Source organism: Geotrypetes seraphini, chromosome 2 (genome assembly GCF_902459505.1).
Source record: "Geotrypetes seraphini chromosome 2, aGeoSer1.1, whole genome shotgun sequence".
NCBI classification, from domain to species: domain Eukaryota; kingdom Metazoa; phylum Chordata; class Amphibia; order Gymnophiona; family Dermophiidae; genus Geotrypetes; species Geotrypetes seraphini.
The window spans coordinates 72,271,846-72,297,247 of NC_047085.1; the positions used below are offsets into that span (position 1 = coordinate 72,271,846).

At 44.0% G+C, this 25,402-nt stretch overlaps 2 protein-coding genes across 2 annotated transcripts in view; one reads left to right on the forward strand and one right to left on the reverse strand.

The window, feature by feature from the left end:
- The window catches only part of PTDSS1 (phosphatidylserine synthase 1), a 150,483-nt gene extending 136,246 nt beyond the window's left edge, over nucleotides 1–14,237 (reverse strand). Inside the window, exons 1-2 of the mRNA XM_033933165.1 lie at nucleotides 13,768–14,237; nucleotides 22–113 (exon numbers count right to left, since the gene is read on the reverse strand). Of these exons, the coding sequence (XP_033789056.1) occupies nucleotides 22–113; nucleotides 13,768–13,958 (283 nt within the window). The 5' untranslated portion in view covers nucleotides 13,959–14,237. The remainder of the gene's footprint in view (nucleotides 1–21; nucleotides 114–13,767) is intronic.
- Nucleotides 14,238–14,294: 57 nt separating this feature from the next.
- Nucleotides 14,295–25,402, forward strand: part of MTERF3 (mitochondrial transcription termination factor 3) — a 90,348-nt gene continuing 79,240 nt past the window's right edge. The window contains exons 1-3 of the mRNA XM_033933166.1: nucleotides 14,295–14,596; nucleotides 15,181–15,269; nucleotides 19,300–19,644. Coding sequence (XP_033789057.1) covers nucleotides 19,302–19,644 — 343 coding nt within the window. The 5' untranslated portion in view covers nucleotides 14,295–14,596; nucleotides 15,181–15,269; nucleotides 19,300–19,301. The remainder of the gene's footprint in view (nucleotides 14,597–15,180; nucleotides 15,270–19,299; nucleotides 19,645–25,402) is intronic.

Below are 25,402 nucleotides of genomic sequence, written 5' to 3' on the forward strand. Positions count from 1 at the left end.
ACACTGCACAACGTCACTTACCATTTGGGAAAGCCAAAAGGCTGATAATTAGGAAGAAGAAAATCACAGACAGGATGCCCTTCCAAATATTGTCCTCTGGGCTTGTGTCTTCCCTAGAAAGAAAAGCACAGTGTTTATTTAAATAATATTTGAGATTCAGAATAAAAACAATTAAACCCTTAGGTTGAATAAAGTAATTGTAAATCTAAGTTGAAATACAGAAAGAAGACCAACTGGGGAGTGTGTGGTGCAGTGGTTAGAGCTACGGCCTCAGCACCCTGAGGTTGTAGGTTCAAATCCCATGCCACTCCTTGTGACCCTGGGCAAGTCACTTAATCCCCCCATGGCCCCAGGTACATTAGACAGAGTGTGAGCCTACCAGGACAGATAGGGACAAATGCTTGCGTACCTGTATGTAAACCACTTAGATTATAAGTGATTTATAAATGTTTAAAGAAATAAATGAATAAATAACTGCATTTAACACGCCAAGTAACACTGTCCCATGAGTTTAATGGTGCTTAAAATCAAAAAGGGCTGATGCAGAAAAAGCGCATGGACATTGGTGTGGAGTTAGAATGATGTCTGAATGCAGACAATTTTGTGCATGCAGGATACAGAAAAAAATGCACAGAAGCTAGTCCATGAGTTAAACACCAATATATAGCATGTTAAAATCAATAGTACAAAGGTTCATCAAAAAGTTTCCGTACTTTCATATTTTCACGAGAAATGGATGGGGAAGAAGAAATGATAAGATGGCATGTCTTAGAATGTCATGTGACTAGTCAGTCACAAAACAGGAAGCGATGCAGTTTGCTTCTGAGATATTTAATAAATGATGTTTAAAAAAAATAAAAGTGCAGAAACTAAGACTAAGCTACACCACCTCAGTTCCTGCATTGTGAAGGGCTAAATTGTATTTTTGCAGTAGTGTCTTTAAGGAATTAATGCCTATTTGTTCTCTACTGTAAACATAACAGTACCTAATACCATTTTGGTAGCCTCCTTGAAGAGCACTGGCTAAAAAAAAAAAAAAAAACCCCAACAAACAGACAGAACAAGAAAGATGATGATTCTGTGTGAAGGACAGCTATAGCCACATAGGTCTGAGCAGGAAAAATAAAACTGTATTGGCACATATCTACACATGTGCTAGAATGCTATTCGGTGCACAAATATTGGTATCACCAAAAGCCTGCCAGTCAGTATGTGTGTGGATTAGATGTCTGCATGGGAACGAGGATCGCAGGAATCCTGCGGGTACCCCCCAGGTTCACGGGACTCCTGTAGGGATGGACGCTCGTTCTCCGGGGTTCCCAATGAAATGCCAGCCTACCTTTGTTCCAATGTTCACTCTAAGCTTCTTCGATCCCTCAGCATACCAGATGCTGATTGCCACTCACATGGGAGAGCTCTGTACATCCACCAATCAGGGAAACAAAGCTGGAGTGCCAATCATGAGCACTTCCTTGTAGGAGGCATATGCAGCTGGAGCTAAGGAGTCCAGTGAAATACAGCAGAGGCAATAAGAAAAATCTGAAGTGGATTCCTTCTGCAGATGCATGCAGCAATGGGGATACTACCCATCTGTCTAGCACAGGGGTGGGCAAACTTTTTGACTCGTGGGCTACAATGGGTTCTTAAATTTGATAGAGGGGCCAGGCGACCGGGAGGGGAGGAGGTGACGAAGGGGGGCAAGATTCCATTCTGTTTTACAACAGTTTGTGGACTGTTCCTCAAGGAGTTTGTCCAAACCTATTTTTTTTTTAACCCAGCCAGGGCTGGTCGGAAAGAAGGGGGGAGTCGGGAGCTCTAGCAAACTTTCTGGCACTGCAGCGACCAAGTGAAAGGGCATGTGGAGGAAAGCTCGCATTTCCTGTGTCACCGTTGACGGCATAGGTGTAAGGAGAGCATTAGCAGAGAAACATAGAAGATGACGGCAGATAAGGGCCATAGCCCATCAGGTCTGCCCACTCTACTGACCCACCCCCAAGTCTACTAACCTAGGGATCCCACTCCTGGTGACAGGTTCCCTTGGCTTAACTCTCTAAGGGATCCCACATGGGCATCCCATTTGCTCTTAAATTCTTGCACGCTGTTTGCCTCGATCACCTGCACCAGGAGCTCGTTCCAAGGATCAACCACTCTCTCGGTGAAGAAATATTTCCTGGTGTCGCCATGAAATTTCCCGCCCCTGAGTTTGAGCGGATGCCCTCTTGTGGCTGAGGGTCCTTTGAGAAAGAGAATCTCTTCTTCCATCTCGATACAGCCGGTAATATACTTAACGTCTCGATCATGTCTCCTCTCTCCCTGAGTACAGCCGCAAATTTTTCAGCCTTTCCTCGTATGATAGATCCTTGAGCCCCGAGACCATCCTGGTGGCCATCCGTTGCACCGACTCTACTCTCAGCACATCTTTTCGGTAGTGTGGCCTCCAGAATTGCACACAGTATTCCAAATGAGGTCTCACCATGGTTCTGTATAATGGCATTATGACTTCAGGCTTCCGGCTGACGAAACTCCTGTGGATGCAACCTAACAACTGTCTTGCCTTAGATGATGCCTTCTCCACATGATCAGCAGTTTTCATGTCTACGCTAATGATCACTCCCAAGTCTCGTTCTGTTGAAGTTCTAGCTAAGAGCTCACCATTCAAGGTGTAAGTTCTGCACGGATTTCTGCTGCCAAGGTGCAAAATATTCTTAGCGTTGAAGCCCAGCTGCCAGGTCGAGGACCAAAGCTCCAACAAATGTAGGTCCTGTGTCATATTATCGGGTGAATTGCCATCTCTCACTATATTGCATAGTTTGGCGTCGTCAGCGAATAATGTTACCTTACCTTGAAGCCCCTGAGTTAGGTCACCTATGAATATGTTGAAAAGGAGCGGGCCCAAGACTGAGCCCTGAGGTACTCCACTGGTCACCTCCGATGTTTTAGAGAGGGTACCATTAACTACCACCCTCTGATGTCTGCCACTCAGCCAGTCATTGACCCATGTAGTTAGTGTTTCTCCCAGCCCCATTGATTTCATCTTGCTCAACAGCCTGCGATGCGGGACACTATCGAAAGCTTTGCTGAAGTCTAGGTATACGACGTCCACGGATTCTCCCAAGTCTAACTGTTTTGTTACCCAGTCAAAGAAGCTGATGAGATTGGATTGGCAGGACCTACCCTTGGTGAATCCGTGTTGACTGGGATCCCGTAGATTCTCCTCATCCAAGATTGTGTCTAATTTACGTTTGATTAGTGTTTCCATGAGTTTTCATACTATTGATGTGAGACTCACCGGTCTGTAGTTTGCAGCCTCTACCCTGCAACCCTTTTTGTGCAGTGGAATGACGTTAGCTGTTTTCCAGTCTATAGGGACTCTCCCCGAACTTAGGGACAGATTGAAGAGTCCTGTTAGCTGTTTTCCAGTCTGAAGGAGGGAGGGAGGGAGTAGTCTTAGAGAGTGCCAAGGCAGATGCTTCTTACCCAACAGCAGGAGCGTGACCTCGCAGGGCGCCTTCTCGCCATCCTCGTGCAGACTCCAGTCGATCTTGCTCCTCACCTTGGCCGCCTTGTCCTCAACGCTCAGCGTGCAGCCCATGTTTATGTTTTATTAACAATTAATACACCGCTTAAGCATATTACAGATCTAAGCGGTTTACAATAAAATACAGATAAATTAGGAAAGGAACTCCATTGGAGATAGGAAAGTTAGAGATAAGATAAAGAGATAGCGGGGAGAGAAAGCATACTTCTGAGGTGTCTGCAGTTGGAGAGAGGGGCTTTCATGCCTATTACCTGCTGCTACCCTGTCTTCTCAGCGTTTTAAAGTTCCAAACAGTGCTGCAAATCGGGCAGGCACTGAGAGGGGCACCTATACCATCAGCAAGGCCCCTGCCATCTGACTTAAAAACGCTGCAGCCTCTGTGGCACACGGCCACAGACGCGTGCCCTAAGGGGCACGCCAGGCTCCTTGGGAGCTCCTTGGAGCCAGTTGGTGCGAGGTTAGTGAATGGTCTCCCCTTTGATTTATGTCTGTATAATGATATTGCAAAAATTTTCTTCTAATGGGGAAACGTAAAGCAAAAGTTAAAGTCTCGACTCCTGTATCTTCAGGCCCAATGGATAAACATTTGACATCTATTGAGGTTAATATTAAACAGACTAAGAGATCAGAACAATTTTCAGGAGCCTCACTTAGCTCTCCTGAAAGAACTCCTCATCTCCCTCCTTTAAATCCTGTTCAACTGGCATCCGAAGTTGGTACTAGTGCTTCTAAGGAAGCCCCAATGCCCCAGACTGCCCATGTAGTATCATATGAAAAAATGCCTCAAATCATACCAATGGTTGAGGATCTGGAAATCTCTGAAGAAAATAAACAGTAAGTGACTTTAAAAGACTTGTGGCAAATTAATATCAGGATGGAGAAAATGTTGAAATTAGTCATGACTCAGTCTCAGGATTTTTCAAAGGAGGTGGTAGGAAAACTAGTGAATGTTGATTCTAATATTAAAGTTTTGGATGAACGCACAATTAAGATAGAGAAGCAAGTTTCTAACCTACAAGCATCTTCCATGTCAGAAATAAAGGATTCACATTCTATACATTTTAAACTAGAAATAATGGAAAATGCTATAAGGACAAGAAACTTGCGACTGATTAATTTTCCTGAAACACGTTTGATCTCTCCTGAGATTCTTTTTCGTAAGTATCTCAGAGAGGTTTTGGGGTTGAGTAACTCTGAATCAGTACCTATTTCTACACATTATTATATACCTAAGAAACAAAAAATTACAGTGGAACAAAGACTAGACCAATTGGCTTCTATTGATATGAATTTGAAGGAATTTCTTGAAGACTCACAAGATACAATACAAACCAGGTCTACCCTCTTAGTTTCATGTACAAATGAGAGTGACAAGGTACTGATAATGAAGCTATATTTTAAAAATAAACAGGTAATGTTTTGTGGGGCTAGAATCCAAATATTTCCAGATGTGGCAAGAGTAACCCCACTTAGACGAAAAGCTTTTTTAGCTTTGAAATCTAAGGTAGTGGAATCCGGTGCCACATTCTGAAATTTCCATGTAAGTATTTGATAACTTTTCAGGATAAGGATTACGTATTTTTTGATCCTATTCAATTATTTTCTTGAACATTCTTAGTAACCCCCCTTTTTGTAAGTTGGAGTAGAATTTTCCTTTTTTTGGTTATGATAATTTCAATGAAAATAGGAGTTTAAATAGTTAAATGCCTCTATAAAATTGAGGGTGTTATCCCTTATTGATTACTAAATTTTATGTCATTATGTAATGTAATTCTTTCTCCTCAATGATGTGGGTTTGATGGGATTTCTGATTTTCTATGACTGATTTAAGTTGTATTAAGAAATAACATTTCTATATTTTTTGTGTAAATTCCCATTACCTATATACTTGTTTGGATACATTAATAAATTTCAATAAAAAAGATAGCTTATATTAAAAGATAAATTGGAGGAAGAACCCTCAAAGAAAAACAAAGTATCCAGAAAAGATAAAAATAAAAGTTACATTACAAAAAATAAATAGTAAGTAACAAGATGAATATATGAATTATAATCAAACAGAATAAATAAAAGATAAAAGAACAATTAAAACAATAGTGTTGTCAGAACAGCAAGCTGGCCACTGTCATTAATAACGTTGTCACTGGCAAGCTGGCCTGTCATTAATCCTGACCAGATCTTCCTATGATGGCTGTGACAAGAGGCAGCTGAAAGCAGGACCTTCCCCAATGGGCCGAAGCAGAAAGCAGACCAGACAAACAGATGCCAGGGAGGAGAAGATCAAGACCCGAACAGCCAAGAGAGGGTCCCCGAAGAAGAAGCAGGCCAAGGAAAGACTCCTGACACCAGCACCACCTGGCCACACAATATTTAGGTGAGCACCGACGACTGAGGCGGCAAAGGAAGCATCCAGCCAATGGCGCCACAAGATACGTTCACATCCACCCCAGCAGTCTCAGGAGAGAGGAAGTCACAGTTGTCAGGAGTCATGATAAAGAAGTTGGAAGGGCCTGATCCAGGTCCACCCGTCTAAGCCGTGAAGGGGAACCTCAGGCCGCACCTTTGAAGACATCTTCCAAATCGTGCTGTGCACCACTCCCTCCCTCCCCCCATAACGTCAGGCAGAGCCACAGAAGGCTGACTTTGCTCGTTTGCACTCTCTCACTCTCTTTCCCACAGTCTCTCTGCGGGCCTCACACACTAGCAGCTGATGAGCACCAACACTGGCTAGTCCCTTCCTGCAGCCGCGGGCTGGATTAAAAACCAAAACGGGCTGGATTTGGCCTGCAGGCCGTAGTTTGCCCATGTCTGGTCTAGAATGTCTCGCCTATCTACTGGAAAAGAGCTTACCAGGGTAAGTACATAATCTCTTATTTTTGGGGTGTTTAAAAAAAAAAATCCAGAGGCTCTGTGCTGCAGATGATCCCGATCACCCCGGGGCATCTCTGGCTGCATGAAGATACATAGTTTCAGGACTGAGGTTCTGTGCTGCAGCCTGTCTCAGCTCTCTAACAGTAGCTGGATGAGAGAATCACTGCCTCATGCTGGGAATGCCTCTGCAAAACTGATCTTCTAAGTCTAACTGCACCTCCACTCCTGCGGACCAACGGACGCACACCGGAATGGGCGGAGGCGAGAAAGCAGAGTCTCCTAAGAGCGCCCAACTGCCTGTGCTCAACCCCTGCTTAACAGTAGGTGAGACCACTTCAGGGATGGTCCTGAGCTCCAAAGAAAACTATGCAGGCTGGCTAATAGGCTCCCACTGGGATCGGCCTGTCAGCTACAGACTGAAGTCTGTGTGTTCTCAAAGCAGACAAAGCTGAAAAAACACTAAAAGCACCAGAAACCCCGAAAAATGGATGAAAAATACACCGAATACAATAATAAAATAGGAAGAGCAGACAAACACCCCTGCATGCATGCATGCAGAAAGAAAGAACTTAAGGTGGAGCTAAGGAGCCCAGTGAAGTACAGCAGAGGCAAAAGGAAAAATCAGGAGTGGTGTCCTTCTGCAGATGCACATGGCTATGGGGATACTACCCATCTTTCTAGAATGTCTCACCTATTGCACTGGAATAAAGATTACACTTGAGTAGAATGGACAAGCTCCCTACTACTCACTTGTAAAGAGTAAGACTGAGGGAGAGGAGCTCATCCCATGGGAGGTGGAGCATGAAAACAGTTGGCTCTCTACAATCCTCACAACTAATGGGGAATGTCAACACAACTAGTAATGTTGCACAAGAATTATCTTTACTATACCAAATGGTTGATGCCTCTATCACTCCAAAGTGTGACCTTGAATATTGCGTTCAATTCTGGTCACCGTATCTCAAAATAGATATTGTGGAATTAGAAAAGGTTCACAGAAGAGTGACCAAAATAATTAAGGGGATGAAACTCCTCTGAGGAAAGGATAAAGTTTAGGGCTCTTCAGCTTGGATGAGATGGCTAGGGGGGAATATGATTGAGGTCTATAAAATCCTGAATGATATTGAACAGGTGAATCGATTTTTTTTGTTCTTTCAAAAATTACAAAGACTAGGGGACACTTAGTGAAATTACATGGAAATACCTTTAAAACACATAGGCATCCACTATTCAGGCAAACTGGGAAAATCCCTTCTCTTCAAAATCACAGGTCTTTGGAACGACCTGACCACCCCGCTGTGGAACCTGAGCTCCCTTCAGTTATTCCGCAAACAACTGAAAACCTGGCTTTTCAGCAAATTGTAGCTCTATCCTTCCCCCCTTTCTCTCCCTCCTTCTACACATAAGTTCATGTAATCCTTTTTCTTCTTCTCTACCCACTATTTTAAGTTAAACATAAGAACATAAGTAGTCGCCTCCGCCGGGGCAGACCAGAGGTCCATCCCGCCCAGCGGTCCGCTCACGCGGCGGCCCATCAGGCATAGTGCCTGAGCAGTGGTCCCTGACTAATTTTATACCTACCTCTACACTTATCTCTAAACCTTCCACTGCTCTTATCTGTACCCCTCAATCCCTTTGTCCTCCAGGAACCTATCCAGGTCTTCCTTGAAACCCTGTACTGTGCTATTTCCTATCACGGCCTCCGGAAGGGTGTTCCATGTGTCCACCACCCTCTGTGTGAAAAAGAATTTCCTTGCGTTTGTTCTAAACCTGTCCCCCTTCAATTTCATCGAGTGTCCCCTTGTTCTTGTGGTTTCTTTCACATTGAAAAATCTGTCCTTGTCAACCTTTTCGATGCCCCTCAGGATCTTGAAGGTCTCTATCATATCTCCTCTGAGTCTCCGCTTTTCCAGGGAGAACAGCCCCAGCTTCTTCAGTCTGTCAGTGTATGTAAGGTTTTCCATACCCTTAATCAGTTTAGTTGCTCTTCTCTGGACTCCCTCAAGCATTGCCATGTCCTTTTTGAGGTACGGTGACCAGTACTGTACACAGTATTCCAGATGCAGGCGCACCATAGCCCGGTACAGTGGCAGGATGACTTCCTTCGTTCTGGTCGAGATACCCTTCTTAATGATACCTAACATTTGGTTTGCTTTCCTCGAGGCTGTGGCGCACTGTGCCGACGCCTTCAATGTCGTGTCTACCATCACTCCCAGGTCTCTTTCCAGCTTACTGACCCCTAGCATTGATCCCCCCATTTTGTAAGTGAACATCGGGTTCCTTCTCCCTATATGCATGACCTTGCATTTCCCTACGTTGAAGCTCATTTGCCACTTTTTCGCCCATTCTTCCAGTGTCGTAAGATCCCTTTGGAGATCCTCGCAATCTACCGTGGTTTCAACCTTGCTGAATAGTTTGGTGTCATCTGCGAATTTGATGACCTCACATTTTGTTCCCGCCTCCAGGTCGTCAATGAATATGTTAAACAGGAGCGGTCCCAGCACTGACCCTTGAGGAACCCCGCTCGTGACCCCTTGCCAGTCCGAGTAGTGGCCCTTTACACCAACCCTCTGCTTCCTGTCTGCCAGCCAGTTTTTGATCCATCGGTGGACCTCCCCTCGCACCCCGTGATTCCATAGCTTCCTGAGCAACCGCTCATGTGGTACCTTATCGAAGGCTTTCTGGGGAAAGCCGGAGGTCGATCTGGCCTCGACACACCGGACATTGGTATCAAAAAATGATACTGAGCAAGGACATTGCAAAAGAGAGCTTGGGACCGAGTGGGATCTTTTGGACAAAGGGACTGAGAGGAAATTCTTGGGCAAAGGGACTATTCTTGTAAACCGTGTCGAGCTCCATTCTCATGGAGATGATGCGGTATATAAACTTAAGGTTTAGATTAGATTAGATTAGGAGGAAATATTTTTTCACTCAACGAATAGTTAAGCTCTAGAACTCGTTGCCAAAGAATGTGATAACAGCGGTGAACAAAGATGAGTTTAAAAAAAAAAGGTCTGGACAACTTCCTGGAGGAAAAGTCCATAGTCTGCTATTGAGACAGACATGGGGGTTGCTACTATTTGGGTTTCTGCCAAGTACTTGTGATCTGTATTGGTGGCCACTGTGGAAACAGGATACTGGGCTAGATGGACCATTGGTCTGACCCAGTATGGCTATTTTTATGTTCTTTGGAGTACTTTATCCGCTATAATAATACCCTTAGCGCGCATGCACACTTCAATTCCCGTGTTCCCGTGCCTCCGTGGTGCCGTGTCCCCACATGCGCAGTAGGAGCCTGCAAATGTTTCCCCAGCAACGTTCCTGCCTGAGAGGAAATATTGCTGTGGGAACAAAACCTCGGCAGCCAGTCGGGCTTTAACTTTAAAAAAAGGCAGCGACAAATTGCAATACCCAACACTCACTGAGGAACCCGACCTCAGTAACTGAGGGAACCTGCTGCCGAGACAGATGAGGAATAGAGAGAAAGCTTAGTGTCAGCCTCCTCCTCCGTCGCTGACGCCTACACCCACTCTGTCACTCCCATGGAGCTGTGCGGCCGTGGGGCATTTGCTAGGCTGGCCCACTTCGATAATGCGAGTCGGCCTGTCCTAGCAAAAGCCCCGATGATGCACGGCCTATCGGATGCTAGGCAGGGAGAAGGGGTACTACTGGACATGGGGAAAGCATTGAAGGGGTGCTGCTAGACAGGGGGGAGGTAAAAGAAAGGGAGAAGTGAAGATAGACAGGGGGAGAGAGACAGAAAAAAGACAGACAGACAAACGGGGCATAGAGAGAGAGACATAAAGAAAAACAGACAGACAGGGGGCCAGAGAGTGAGACAGAAAGAGGGCAGGAAGAGAGAAATAAAGACAAATATACAGAAATAAATATAAAAGAAGAGAAAAAAAGAAAGAAATGCCTAAGTCTACACATATATTCTAGCACCCGTTAATGTAACGGGCTAAACAACTAGTTTACCATATAAACTACTATGCAAGATCATCATCATTAACTACATTATTTGCAATCACATTGCACAAAATAAATAAATAAATAAATAAATAAAGTAAACCCCCATCCCCCCGACTACCTTACAATCCCTAGTTGTGGAGTTCCAGGCAGGCGTGACCCTCAGTAGCCCCTATCCATATCAGCTCTACTCTCAAAATGGCTGCCTTGACCTCTTGTTGCAGTCTTGCCTCATGAGATTGCCACTAGAAACCACAGCAATCATTTCTAAAGCAGTCAGCGACTAAGGATCATACCTGCCTTAACACTAGACCATTAATACCACTACTATTAATTATTATAGCTCTACTAGACTGCCAGGGATTATAACACAGGCTCAAAAAGGCGCATATATAGTTAGGCTGCCGGGGGGGGGGGGGGTAGAGGAGAGGCAACTCCCATTTAATGAAGGGAGGAAGACAAAAAGGACACAGCACAATTTTTTGCCTTAGACTGAAAATGCTTAGTTTTGGCCTAAACCATAACCAAAGAAACGTCTAAGTCCGATTTGGACATAGGGTACTAGTCGCCCAAAGTGGGCAGCGGCAAAATGTCCATTCTCGAAAAATACATCTAAAATATTTTTTGCCGAAAATCATCTCTGTACGTCCAAGCATTTGATAGTCCAGACCACCACTATGTCTATCTTTTTACCGAATTCTCAACCCAAAATTTGTTCAAGTCCCAAACGTCCAAAACAAGACCTTTTGGATGTGGGAGGGGCCAGAAATGTAATGGACTGGCCACCCAGACATGGCAATAGAGCAGAGGGAAACCTTATAGGGCACTGCTGTGAACTTCACAAAAAGGGTGCCACATAAACATGTCACCAGAACTCCCTTATAGGTTATGGTGAGCCCCCCCCCAATACCCACCTGTCTACAACCCCAATAGTCCTCTCTTCCTTCAACCAAACCCCACTCTCCCGTGAGATCAGACATACCTGGGGCTCTGCCAGGATCTTCCCTCTGCCGCGTCATCTATCTACAAGTGATGCAGTAGAGGGAAGGCCCTGGCTGGGCCAAATGCAAGCAGCCTGTTCACAGCACTGCCTCTGCTGGCTGGCTGCCACCGCCGCTATTCTGGGAGGACTGCAGGTATGTCTGATCTCACTGGAGAGGAGAGTTTGGTTGGAGGGAGAGAGGCCAATCTGCGCGGGGGAGGAGGAGGGGACGGGGACATGGAAGCTAAGCCGATGATGGGGGGATAAGAGGGGACATGGATATTGGACTGCAAGTGGCAGGGGGAGAAGAGGGGACATAGATACTAGTCCTGCAGGGGGAGGAGAGGGGAGGAGACATGGATGCTGGACCGTAAGTAGAAGGGAAAGGGGGTGAAAAGGAAGAGATGCTGGACCTGAGAGAGAGATGTGAGATCAGGGAGATCAGGAAAGGGATTCAGGGTGCAAGCAAGAGAGGTGGTGGGTGGGGTTAGGGGACAAATGATGGACCTATAAGTGGGGGTGAGGGGATGGTAGAGAGAAGAGAGAGTGACCAAGACCAGAAAAGGAGGAAATGATTCTAAGCCAGTGAAGAGAGGGAGAGAGATGCCAAACTGTGGAGATCAAGGAGAGGAGAGTGGCCAGATCCGCACAAGGAAGAAGGAGGGGAAGGGTGGGATGGGGGTCTGCGCAGATACAGAATTCTGTGCTGTGCAATTGCGCAAAATTCCGCCAGGAGTAAATATTCCCCCACCCCTCCCTTTTTGATCCAAAGAATTTGTGAAGGTATGATTGTTGCTGTTTTCTGGGTGAAGGTATGTTAAGTTGTATGGGACCTCAAAGACTTCTTGTAGGGAGTGCCTCATTCTCGGCCATGAGCTATTTAGAAAGAGATACTACATTCACAAATGGTAAGAACTATGTTCTTTTCCAATATTACCGTATATTCCTTTGCTCTATTACAAAAACTATACCACTTTAAGAAAATGCTTACATCTACCATAATTAAAACATTTTATACAGGGTCACGAGAGACAGATAGCATTTTACAAACACAAGAGATAAGCTTTGTTCCATGGATTTAGGATTTTTTCAAAACATGAAACTATTAACTAATGGTAGGATGAATATGGATTAAAGTACCACTTTGATCTAACTCCAAAGTGAACAGAAGGGAGGCAGATTTTACAGCAAGTACAAGATTGCCTTTGAAAACAAGAAATAAAGCCAAAAGGTATTCAGCAATTCCTTCCCAACAACTCAAGCATTATACTAGTGGCTTCCAGCCAAATTAGGACAAAAAGTACCTAGAAAAGATCTAGCATAATTCAATTCTCATGAATCACCATATGATCAAGAATATATCAGGATAAGCACCAAATACAGTCATCTGTTCATCAGCTAGTCATCAGTTTTTGCTACCTTGAAATTAGAATAAAACTGTTTATTGAATTTAAAATCATCAAGACTGTTTCTGTAATCAGTGCATATTGGCCTCTTAATAGGTAAGGAAGCAACTCTATTGTTATGATGTTGCTACAGTACTTCAACACTCCTCTCTGCCAGAACAGGGTGTTAACTCCTTCAGATCTGTTTAATAAGTGCATAATGGAGGGATACAGTTCTTCCTAGACAGCATTTGGTCTTTGCCTACCTCATTACATCTGCATCCAAAACAGACCAATTCGAGACCAGGGAAAAACAGCAGCGTTTTGACAAGTACTGTCCCCTATACAGCTGCTATGAGCAGCCAAAATGGATAGAAAGCGTGCCCTTCACACACACACACACAAAAAAAAAACAATCAAAAACCCCAAGCATGATTGCAGTTCACCAAAGTAACCCTGAATACAAATTAGGAGCAGATGCGATACGAGTGACAGAGTGTGGTTTAAGAAACGAGCAAGATGTACTACCCCAAGAACACTTTGTGATCTTATACGATGTATGGACTGTGTATACATACATCAGCGATAACAGAGCAGCCAGTATGTGACACTGCCAGTTTTGTGGCCTCCTTCAGTTTTCCATAACCACTTCGCGCTAGAGACCCTGCGTTACTGAGCAGCCTGTGCCCCAGCCGAGGAAAGAAAGCGGCACGCCAAAAACGGTCCGTTGTGACAGACCGGCCCTGCGGGTGCTGCAAGCCGCGGGATCGCAACCCATCTTGGCGCACGGAGGGAGAGTCACACCTCTGAGCACGCTTTCTACATATTCCACACACGTACCCATTGGAGCTTGAGCTTGAGCCCGAGCCCCCCCCCCCCCCCAATATTGAGCAAACTCCTTGAATACGTCTAGGGGATGTATAACTCGTTTGCACTGGCCTTATAAAGTGGGCTCCTTTGCGCACGAGACGAACCCCGCGTTGCACCCAAAGCACGTCGGGGCTCGGAGCCCGCGCTCTTACCGCGTGAAGGCGAAATACATGAGACTGATGATGGTGAAAGTGAGCAGGGTTATGGTGTGCGGCCGGTAAAAGAAGTCGATGGTGATGTCCTCCACTTGCTGCTCGTTGATCATCCTGAAGTGCACTTTGTAGTTGGCGTCGTTCTTGCTTAGCGTCCGCGCTCTCATGCCAGATGCCATCCCCAAAGGCATCAGTGGCGCGGCGCTCCCCGCCGGTCCTATACGGAGCCCGCCCCCTGCCGCCGCCTCGCCAGCACGCGCCTGACAGGCGAAACGACACTTCTCCACTGGGGGGGGGGAGAAATTCTTACTGCTCCATCTCCGCCTCCTCCCGGGTTGGGGCCGCGCAAGAACGAAGCCAGAGACGTGACGGCAAGTGCTCCCCGAAGAAGAGACGAAAGGAGAGGGGCAGGGAACGGGCTCTAAGGAAAAAGAAAACACGACCTGCTTCCCCCAACCCTCACCCCAGCAACTGCTGAGGATGGGCTCGTCCGGACAGGAAGTCCTGCAAAAAAAGGAAGGCACGTGGGAGGCCCATCAATATAGTACAGTAGAATGTGTGATTAGTGTGTTTATAGAGTGGTGAAGTGCAGCTTTTGGTAGTCGTATGTTTTCTGCTCTACGGTGACTATCTTAAAGAGAAAAAAAGGTTATTTGTGTGTCGAACTGGAGACATTAGCTATCAAGAATATAGATTAACATGGGGAGGGGGGGGGGGGTGTTGAAGCCTCCATTTTTTCGTTCTAATCCAAACGATATTGTACAGGTAGGTGAACTTGGGAAGGATGTGCATCCAGTAGCAAATTCCGTTTGAGACCCATCTTAACTTGGTTAGTATCAAGAAGAAGTTATGTAACAAGTTGTAAATAAAGTTTTAAAAAAAATAAAATAAAACAATTGTGATGAAAGATTGCGTTTTGGCATTGTAAGCAAAGTCTTAACTCAGAATGTTAGGGTGGTGATTTTTTTACTAATAAGTTTACTTGTAAAAACAAGAAATGTATTTATAAGCCAGTTTTACAATTTTTCTTTAATAGAACTTTGAATTGTACAGCATAAAACCTCCCAGTGCGTGGTTTACGTATTCAGGTTACAGCCTGCAGACCGTAATTCTGTTACTATGTGTAACAACAATATTTGCAGTGTAAAAAAAAAAAAAAAAAAAGGTAATCGATGGCACCACATCAAAACATTTCGTCACTACTACAATGAATATGTGTACTCTTTCAACAAACAAAAAGACTTTGGGGTTTTTTTTCCTGCCTTACCAGTATTCTGGTATGGGGAAGAACACAGTTTTAAAAGTTTTGATTTCTGCATGCAGATTCTGTAAATAAAACCTACTATGTGTTGTAACTATTCAGCTAAAGCTGTACAGTTTTTGTTGGACTAACTTAATATATTCCTTTATTAGCTCTCAGGAGTTGACATCCTCTAGAGCAAAAGGATGTAAGCAGAAGCATTTCATATTTATTTATCTGGATTTAGCTTAATACCTCTAAGGTAAGTTACTGTCATATGCTAGGTACTGTATTTCCTTGTCTTTGAAAGGCTTAAAATCAAAGGGCTGATGCAGAAAGCTGTCATAAGTGAAAGTTTCTGGGTACCCTGAAATAAAACCTCATGTTGGGTATCAGTACACCTTGAATGAAAATGGATACTAATGAGGTTATTAGCGATCTGGCCTGATGCTAGGCTGGACTGCTAAATAGGGGGGAACAAAGTCCCTTGTGTGGCAGACTAACCCTATGCAGTGTGTCCCAGGATACACCACAAAGGGTCAGGCACTTCTATTTTCCAAAGATTCCCGATTATTCCTGTCTCCATGTTATCATTCCTGTCTTTTCTCGAAGAGGGTTAGGATTACCACTAGACACCAGGATTATTTGTTTTGGGGGAGGAGGAGGTTGGGAGCATCCACTATAGATAAGGGCTGTTTGGTAGATTGAGGTCTTTTTAGGGGGCTAGAAATATCAAGGAATGGGATTTTGGGAAGGATGGAGGTGGGGCCTCACATGGCAATGTATATTATTTTTTAATGCCTCCCTTCCTGTCAGTTCATGATCTAATTACTGCTAATGCACTGATAGGAACAGCTAAGTTTTTGCTTTTTGGCAGTAAACAGCTACAGGCTTCTGCTGCTGTAGTATGTGCTATTGTGGGGTTTTTTTTCTGCCAGCACACATGATGGTAATTTGTATTCTATTTGTTTATTGTGTCAGCGTTCGAAACTTTTGAGGTAGGTTTGCTTTAGAAGCTTTGTATTCAGTCATTGGCTTTTGGCTTTTAATTTATATTTAGCAGTGCTATACAAATGATAAGTAGTAGAGAACTCACTTGCCTAAGATCACAAGGAGCAGCAGTAAGATTTGAACTGAGCTTCCCCGGCTCTCAATCTGGTGCTCTAACCATTAGGCCAGTGTTTTCCCAAATGGTGTGCATGGTGCGATGAACTCACAAGGGGTACTGCAGAGAAGACTCAAACGAGTTGCCAGTCTGGCATCCCACCTCCCTTCCCCAAGTTGCAGCTTGCAATCTTCGGGCAGCCACTAGCAGCTTAAATGCACTGCCAAAATGACCTGGAAGCTTTCCTTTTGCCACAGCATCCTGCGTTTGTGCGGACAGGAAGTTGAAACAGAGGAGAAAGCTTCAGGGGCTGCCAAAGGCAGTTTGTTTAAGCTGCAGGTGGCCCAAGGATTTCAAGCTGCAGTGTGGGGAAGGAAAGAGAGATGCAGAGAAATGCCCCTTGCAGAGAAATACCACACTCATTTGGGAGGGGTAAATGAGAAAGCCACTAAATTGGGAGGGGGGAGGAAGGAGACAGATGCTAGATCAAGGAAAGAAACAAAAGGAAAGGGAATGTTAAGAGGAGAGAGGGAAGGAAAAGAGAGGAGAGAGATGCCAGATTGGGGTGGAAAGGAGAGGAAAGAGATACAAGACCATGGGGGAGGGAACTATTATGTATTTCTTCTGACTCAAGGGTGCAGTGAAAAAAATTACTGATACACTAAGGATGCCTTAAAGCAGTGGTAGGCAAACTCATTAGTCAAAAGAGCCAACGATCAGCAGTACAACGATTAAGATTTCTTTAGAGAACCATACCCTGCGCCCGCTTGCGCTACGACAGCTATGTCAGCCCGACTGACACCCCGCTCGCCCGCACGTAGTCAAAATCGATTCGTGGCAGAGCCTAGAGAATGACACGGGGGAAAAATTTGTCTCCATCCCGTCCTCGCGAGCTTGGTCCTCGTCCCGCAAACCATCTGATCCCATCCATCCAGTACATATAGGAGGTCATTTTCAAAGCACTTAGACACAGAAAATACCATAGGTTTCTATGGGACTTTTTAGGAGCATTTTCAAAACGCCCCAAAAAATCAGCATTTGGATGTTTTTCTCGCTAAAACATCTAAGTGCCAATAATTGAAACAAAAAAGTATAGACGTTTTCTGGGACGTTCTCCCTCCTGAATGTCTAAGTGATAAAGGGACATGTCAGAGGACAACTATGGGTGGGCTTTGGGAAGGCTTAGATTTGGCCATCTTGCTGCTGTAATCGAACCATTCCAAGGACATCCTTGACATTTCAGACTAGAATTGTTTTAAAAGTGTCCAGGTGCCCAAACTGACTAAATGACTACTGGACCCCCCCACACACACACACACACACACACTCCTCCAGTTGTCTCTAACCCACTCCCACCCCCCAAAACTTAAAATGAAATAGTACATATCTGTCTCTAGAACAGCAGCATCTAGTATGGAAAAGCCTACTAGAGCATCTCTCAGATGTCTTAAGTAGCCCGGTTTGTGGGCTACTTAGCCAAAGAGAGGAGGAGCCAGGCCCATAAGCCACCCTAACTACTATATTTGTGGTGTAGACTATGAGGCACCAAAACTTTACTATACATCCATAAGGACTATTGGGGTGGTAGTCAGGTAGGTATAGTAGGTTTTAGGGGAGTTGTGGAGGACTCTCACCATAAATTATAAGGGGTTTATGTTGACATGTCTATATGGCTGGTCCATTAGAATGCTGACCCCTCCCATATCTAAATGGTCTACATTTGAATGTTTCTAAGTTGGACATGTCTGTGGTCGAAAATGGGGTATAAAGTTGGACGTTCTGGCAACCTAGCCGTCCAGGTTTGAAAATGTGCAATTTCTCTGTCCCCAATTTTGGATATTTTGCAAGAAACATCCAAATTGGACTTGAACTTCATTTTTGAAAATGGTCCTTCATGTATGTTTTAAGTGCTTTGCAAATGAGCCACATATTAAGGGGTCCTTTTATCAAGGCGCGGTAGGGGTTTAACACGCGGAATACCACGCGTTAAACCGCCTGCCGCAGTAGTCGCTAGCACTTCCATTGATGAGGCGTTAGTATTTTGGCTTGCCGCAGGGGTTAGCGTGTGATGAAATGTCCAACGCGCTAACCCCCGTAGCGCAGCTTGATAAAAGGAGCCCTAAGTATCAAGGTGTGCCTGGAAATGGCCTTAATCAGACCTGTGACTCCCAATACAATGGGAAATATTTCTGTATCTTTGCATCATATTTTCTCAGTCTCTGACAACTTTTTTTGGCAATTACAGACTCTACTTCACCATCTGATCCATAGAATACTGTAATGGCTTGGAACTGACAGCTCTATAACTGCTGCTGTTCTCTGTATGTGGTCTGGTTTACTTGTCTTTCGGGGGGGGGGGAGTTATCTCAGCTTTTGAAGAAAAATCCATAGATGGTTGGGAATGAGAGCTCATAGGTCCTCTTTGGGCAGATACTGATTCCGTTGGAAGGCCAAAAAAATTTCAGGGAGAGGCCTGATGATGAACAAGCAAAACAAACATTTTTTTCTCAATTGATTGAAAGTGGTCACTGGTTATTCTTCAGGATTGTTTAGAATACAGTTTTGGAAATATCAAGGTCCCATAAATTTCACAAGCAGAGAGGCCACATCCTTGGTCATTTTACTGCCATCCTGATAAGAATGGTACAAAATGTTCTCTACATTGCAGATGGAGAAATTGATTTGAACAGCTTCAGCTCAGTCATTTAGTAAAAGTATAGAATATCTGCACAGCTGTCTCTTGTAATTTTAAGAAAAAAATCATCTGTATAAAAATGTAAGAAGAAGCATGCAAAAATGCCTGCTAAAAAATTAATAGTATGGGTCTGATCAGCACTGTGGAAGTTGTATCTTTGTTTTGCTGTTATTTTCACCCCTTAAAGGCCCCCTTTATCAGGCTGCATTAGGGTTTTTTATTGCGGGTTGCTGTGGTAAAAGCTCCAATGCTCATAGGAATTCTATGAGCATAAGAACTTTTACCATAGCGGTCTGAAATAAAAATCCCTAATGCAGCTTGATAATCTGATTTCTGGCCCCATTTTAACTTTGTAAAAAGGGCACGCGTTAAAAAAAAATCTGACATTTGTTACTTGTCTTGTAGTCCTGAACATTTAACAGAGCACCTTTCATAAATTTGTATGAAGAGCCTACATTATCTGTGTTTTTGTTTTATTATTTTATTCCACAGATATGTGGCGGACAGTTCTGTTGGGACACCGGCTAACCCCGTGGTGTTCTTTGTTAAAGAGATGGGAAGTCGTGCATTGTATACAAGGATTACAACAACAATCAGTCGGACCTTGGTCGATATTGCACAGACATTTTTACCTTCCATCTTCACAGTGTTGCAGCCTCTACCGCTTCCACTGCTTGTGTTCAAATATATCTGGATCTCTAGCCCTGGTGAAAAGATTTCAGTGCAGTCAAGGGACTAGCACAGAGGCTCATTCTACAGAAAAACTATCTTCTGTTAACCAAATTTATCAGACAATGGAAGTGCTGCCTAGCACTGAAACAAAGCCACTATCTGAAGGTAGGAGAAACTCAAGGGGCCATATGCTGCAATTTTTTTACAGCATCAGATCATTAATGCTATCTGTAGACTGTAAGCAAATTGATATTTATAATTTTAATTGTTTGACATGAGTTGAATATCTGCTGGTGGTTTTGTAAGATTGCTTACACTTCATGCCTGCTCTTGAAACTGTTGAATGGAAAATGTGGATCCAACCAGTTGTATTGGCTAAGTTGCATATCAGATGCATGAAAGGCTTGAATCAGCCCTAGAGTAATTTGGCTATCAGACATATGCTAGAGCAGTGGTTCCCAACCCTGTCCTGGAGGACCACCAGGCCAATTCGTGTTTTCAGGATAGCCCTAATGAATATGCATGAAGCAGATTTGCATGCCTGTCACCTCATTATATGCAAATCTCTCTCATGCATATAGTAGTTAATATGGCAGGTAGGAAAGTTTAGACACCCTTTCAGGCAGTTCTTTTTGCAACAATAGCTCTGGTGGAATAACAGTTTCTAATGTTTCTTAGTCATCTTTTTTTGATTTTGGAATTTACTAGAGGTAAATTTTGTTGGAACAAATCTGATTGGTTTGACTGGGTGACCAGAAAGTTGGATTAAAGGAAGGTGTTAGATTTTAGCAAAGCCTTTGACACAATTCTGCACGGGGAACTTGTAAATAAACTGAGTACCTTCGGTATGGGCCCTAAAGTGACTTTCTGAGTTGGGAACTTGATGAGTGGAAGGCAACAAAGCATAGCCTTCCACTCAGCAAGTTCCCAACCCAGAAAGTCGCTTTAGGGCCCATACCGAAGGCACTCAGTTTATTTACAAGTTCCCTATGCAGAATTGTGTCAAAGGCTTTGCTAAAATCTAGCACCTTCCTTTTAATCCAACTTTCTGGTCACCCAGTCAAACCAATCAGATTTGAGAAAAGGGATGTTGCTAGTGATGTGCAGCAGCAAGGGTTGGGTTTTTTGTTTGTTTGTATTTTACATTTTAGTAAGCAATATTGTTGAAGTGATGTATAGCAAGTTTTTTTGCCTCTTTGTAGATGATACCAAAATCCACAATAGGTTAGACACCCCTGATGTTATGGATAACATGAGGAGAGAGCTAGCAAAGCCTGAAGAATGGTCTACAACACTGTTCTTCAACTGCCGGTCCGCAGACTGGTGCTGGTCCGCAGGAAATTTTTGCCGATCTGTGCAGGGCCGGCGATATTGACTCAATTCAATTTCCTGCCGGTCCATGCAGGGCCGGCAAGATCAACAGCTGAAGTCCACGCTGGGCCGGAGAGAGCTTGGGGAGCCTCCGACAGTGGCTTTCTTCCCTCTCTACAGCTCTCCTTTACTTCCCAGCGCAGCGATTCACAAAGGCAGCCTCGGGGCTTTTGCTGAGTCACGGCTGCCTCTGATGATGCAACTTCCTCTTTCCTCAGAGGTGGCGCGACCCAACAAAGGACCCGAGGCTGCCTTCCTGAATCGCTGCACTGGGAAGTAAAGGAGAGCTGCAGAGGGGAGAAAGCCACTATTGGAGTCTGGGAAGCTGCTGGGCAAGGGAAAAAAAGGGACAGCTGCTACTGGAGAGGGAGAAGAGGAGATGCTGCTGGGAGGGGAGGAGGGAAAGGAGTCTGGGAAGCTGCTGGGCAAGGGAAAAAAAGGGACAGCTGCTACTGGACCTGAAGGGAAGCTGCTGGGCAAGGGAAAAAATGGACAGCTGCTACTCGAGAGGGAGAAGGAGAGATGCTGCTGGGAGGGGAGGAAGGGAAGAGAGTTACTGCTGGACAGGAGGAGGAGGGAAGGGAGAATGAAAAAAGGAAGGAAACAGCTGGCAGGGAGATTAGAGGAGGGGAAGGGGAGAGACAAGCATGAGAAAGTAGAGAGATTGATGATAGGAAGGGGTCAGCAAAAAAATAAGCAGAGAGGGACAACGATGGTAGATCTGATGTAGGAGAGATAAAAATGAAGAGAGCACTGAAGCTGGAATGAATCATGTAAAAAGGAGAGAGGGAGCACAGGCTGGATGGAAGGGGGAGAGGGCAGACAGTGGATGGAAGGGACAGACGCTGGAAGGAAGAGAGTGAAAAGAAAATGAAAGGAGAAACCAGAGATGACAAAAGGTAGAAAAAAATAATTTTATTTCTATTTTGTGATTAGAATATATCTGATTTGAAATATATATCCTGCTAGAGCTGGTGTTAGACATAACTGGGGACTGCAAAGCCCAGGCAGTGCTTCTTTAGCTTCCAGCTGGCTTAGGGCGCTCTCTGAGCAGGGGGCAGTAGCCCTAGTTGCACTCCCCTAAAACTATTCCTGTCATGTGTGACTGCAGAATTCTGTTAGCATGATATTTCTGTGTAGCATTCTGTAATAATTTGGCTTGTTCCGTTTTCTTGATAGTAGAGGGGATATATGTGAAGGGGAGGGGAGACGAGGTTTTGTTGATCCTTGCTCTATTATTTGTATTTATAAAATGACAATTGTACAGAATATTGTTTCTTTTTATATTTTAATAAAATACATTCAATATAAAATCATAACTGAGGCTTGTGTGGATGGGATCAGATGGTTTGCGGGGACCGAGCTCGCGGAGGTGGGGCAGAAATGGGGTTTTTAAATTTTAGTTCTAATAGTTTGCCAGTCTGGAAAATAATTCTTTTATTTCTGCCGGTCCGGGTGTAAAAAGGTTGAAAAACACTGGTCTACAACAATGTAGCAGCTAAAGTTTAATGCATGATTCTGCATCATCTTAGCATTTAAGCTACAAAAACCTGAAGGAGGAGTTGACATACTTCTGTGCATGAAAGAGGCAGGAATTTTCTATGGTCCACAGATCAGACACACTTTTTTATAAATGACCCACATTTCATAGCATCAATGAATGAAATTGAATCGTGTGCCTGATCTTCATTTCTTCTTATGAAAAACTTTCTTGGCAACAAGGCAGACAACTACACATAATTGGTACAGGATATGCTCTTTCATTTCAAAAGGCTTGACTGTGTTAAAAGTCCATTATCTGCATAGTCACTTAGATCACTTTCCAGAGAACCTTGGTGACTTAAGTGAAGAGAAAGCTGAAAGATATAAAAACAATGGAAGTCAGATACTAAGGAAGATGGATGCACATATGATGGTAGACTATTGTCGGAATCTTATGCGGGATTGTCCTGGCAGATTCCACTCTCAGAAGCCTTACGAAAGGACTTTCTTGTGTGTTGAATGACTAGAAAGTTTGTATCATAAACTTGAGTTTTTTGTATGAAATAAGTAGATTTTCATGTTTTCTTTTAATTTTTAATACGTTTCCTTCATGCTTTAAAGATATTAATTTAAATATGCGCTTTGTATTAAAATATCTTGATTTTTTAATGGACAAGCGGAGTGAAGAGTGGTATATGGCATATGTTCTGTATCTCAAAAACTAGAGCCGATAAGTGAAAAGTGGTGCCATTTTTAGAATCAGCAGGTTAAATATACCCAGAAACAGGTCTAACATTTGAGGCACCAAAATGAGTGTTGGCCAGTGTAATATATAAAACCGCAAATCATGCCTGGGTCGGGATGGGAACAAACTTTGTTCTCATGTCATTTTCTACTTGTAATGTCAGTCCTGAGAAATGCATCTCCTCTCTCCTAGTATTTTATTCACTCTGGTAGGAAATGTATTTGTGTTTTTAATTCTCCGATATTGTACTTCACATAAACCCCGACATCCTGAGGTTTCCAGTTCAGATTCTAACTGCCTATTTTACATCTGTGGGCCCTTATCTGGGGCTAACTGGGCATTTTCAGTGGCACTTAACTGGATAGTGCTGTTGAAAATGCCCACGCCAAAACCAGCTATTTTGTGGGAGTTCTGGAGACGGAGCTGGCACTTATCCGGTTAAATGTCGATTTTTCATTGCTTAATCAGCTAAGAGAACCACAAACAGGACCACATAAAATGCAATCCTATCTTTACGTGATTCTTCATAGCCAGAATCTCCATTGTTTTGACTGGTACCACAACAATCTATAAATCATCAAATGGCCAGAAGAAAAATGGAGATGATAATGTCTCTGGTGAGTAGTATTTCCTTAGATTACTTTTGAGTCTGTCCCCTTTCATTAGAGCTTCCTTTCAATTGAAAGAGACTTGCCTCCTGTGCATTTATGTCATAGAGGTATTTAAATGTCTCTTTACTTTATCTCCCCTCTCCTACTTTTCTTCCACAGATTATACAGACAAAGATTTCAGTATCTCCAAGTGCTTTATGGAGAAGACCGCCTTCTGGACTGACTCCATCCTGTTGATATCTTTTTGAAGATGCAATCTCCAGAACTGTACATAGTACTCTTAATGTGGTCTCTTTAGAGACTTACACAAAGACAATACCATCTCCTTTTGCTTGCTGGCCATTTCTCTTCCTATGCACTCAAGCCTCCTTCTAGCTTCCATGATTGTTTTTTTTTACCTATTTGGCTGCCTTAAGATCATCACATATAATCACCCTAGAGAATAACACAGGGACAAATTTTTCCCCGCCCCGTAGGAATTCAATTTCCCCATCCCGTCCCTGTGAGTTTTGTTGCTGTCCCATTCTTGTAAGCTTTGTCTTAAGTGCACAAGCCTTGAACACGTATGATTTTTTAAAATGTTGTTTGAGGCTTGTACAGTTGAAGTCAGAGCTTGCAGGAATGGGGCAGGGACAGGAAAAGAACTTTCCAGGATGGGAAAATGACCAGTGATAGACTTGATGGCTTCAGCCAAGAACTTGAAAGTCAAGTGCTTTTTCACTTGAAGGGCAGAGCCAGGAAGCTTAGGGCTAGACTCATTAGTTTAGCCCTGGCCTCCCCAGGATCCTTTACGTCTTCCCATTTAGACCCATGATGGGATAGTGACTAAAATCCAGATCTTGTGATTTTAGTAATCCCTGACTGGTTTCGTTATCCGTGGTATGTGGTTCTCATTCAACTTCAGCACGACAGGGGTCTCAGTTCTCTTCACCATGGTCTTCTCATGGACCTGTTCCTATTGAGAACCCCCAGCGCTTTAGTCTTGCAATTAAGAGCTATGTTGTAAGGCCCTGATTCAAAGAAGCTACTTGGAGGTAGTCATTGCCATTCTCTTGCGATCGAAGAAGCCCTCTACTATGGCAGCCTATGCCAAGGCTTGGAAGGCTTTGCAACAGTGGTGTGCCAGGGACCAGTTGGAGCCATTGCGTGCTCTCATTCCAGTGGTCCTAGCTTTCCTGTAGGCCGGTCTAGACAAACCTGGCAGTGGTTTCCCTCATGGTACAAGTGGCAGATCTCTCATGCTTTTGGGCACACAGTGGTTTAGTTTTGCTTACAGCTCATATGGAACCTCAGCATTGTGTTGAAGGGCCTTACTAAAGCTCCTTTTGAGCTGCTCGAGGATGCATCTCTTTTTGACTTTACAGTCAAGGCAGTATCCTTAATGGCGATTGTCTCGGCAGGTTTCATTTCAGAACTGCAAGCTCTTTTGTAGAGAGCTTTTTCTCCAGATCATGGAGTAACTCTCTATACTGTTCCTTCTGAAGGTTGTTTCAGATTTCCATATCAACCAAGAAGTTCATCTTCCTGCCTTTCAACCCACAGGGTCAGATAAGACTGTTAATGATATTACAGCAAGTAGATGAGTGAAGAGTCTTACTTCACTATTTAGTAAGGACCAGTGATACTAGGCCAGCAGTCAAGGTCTCTATTGCCAGATGGATTTGCATGGTCATTTTGTTAATATATATCGTTTGTGGAAAGCAGCCGCCGGTTT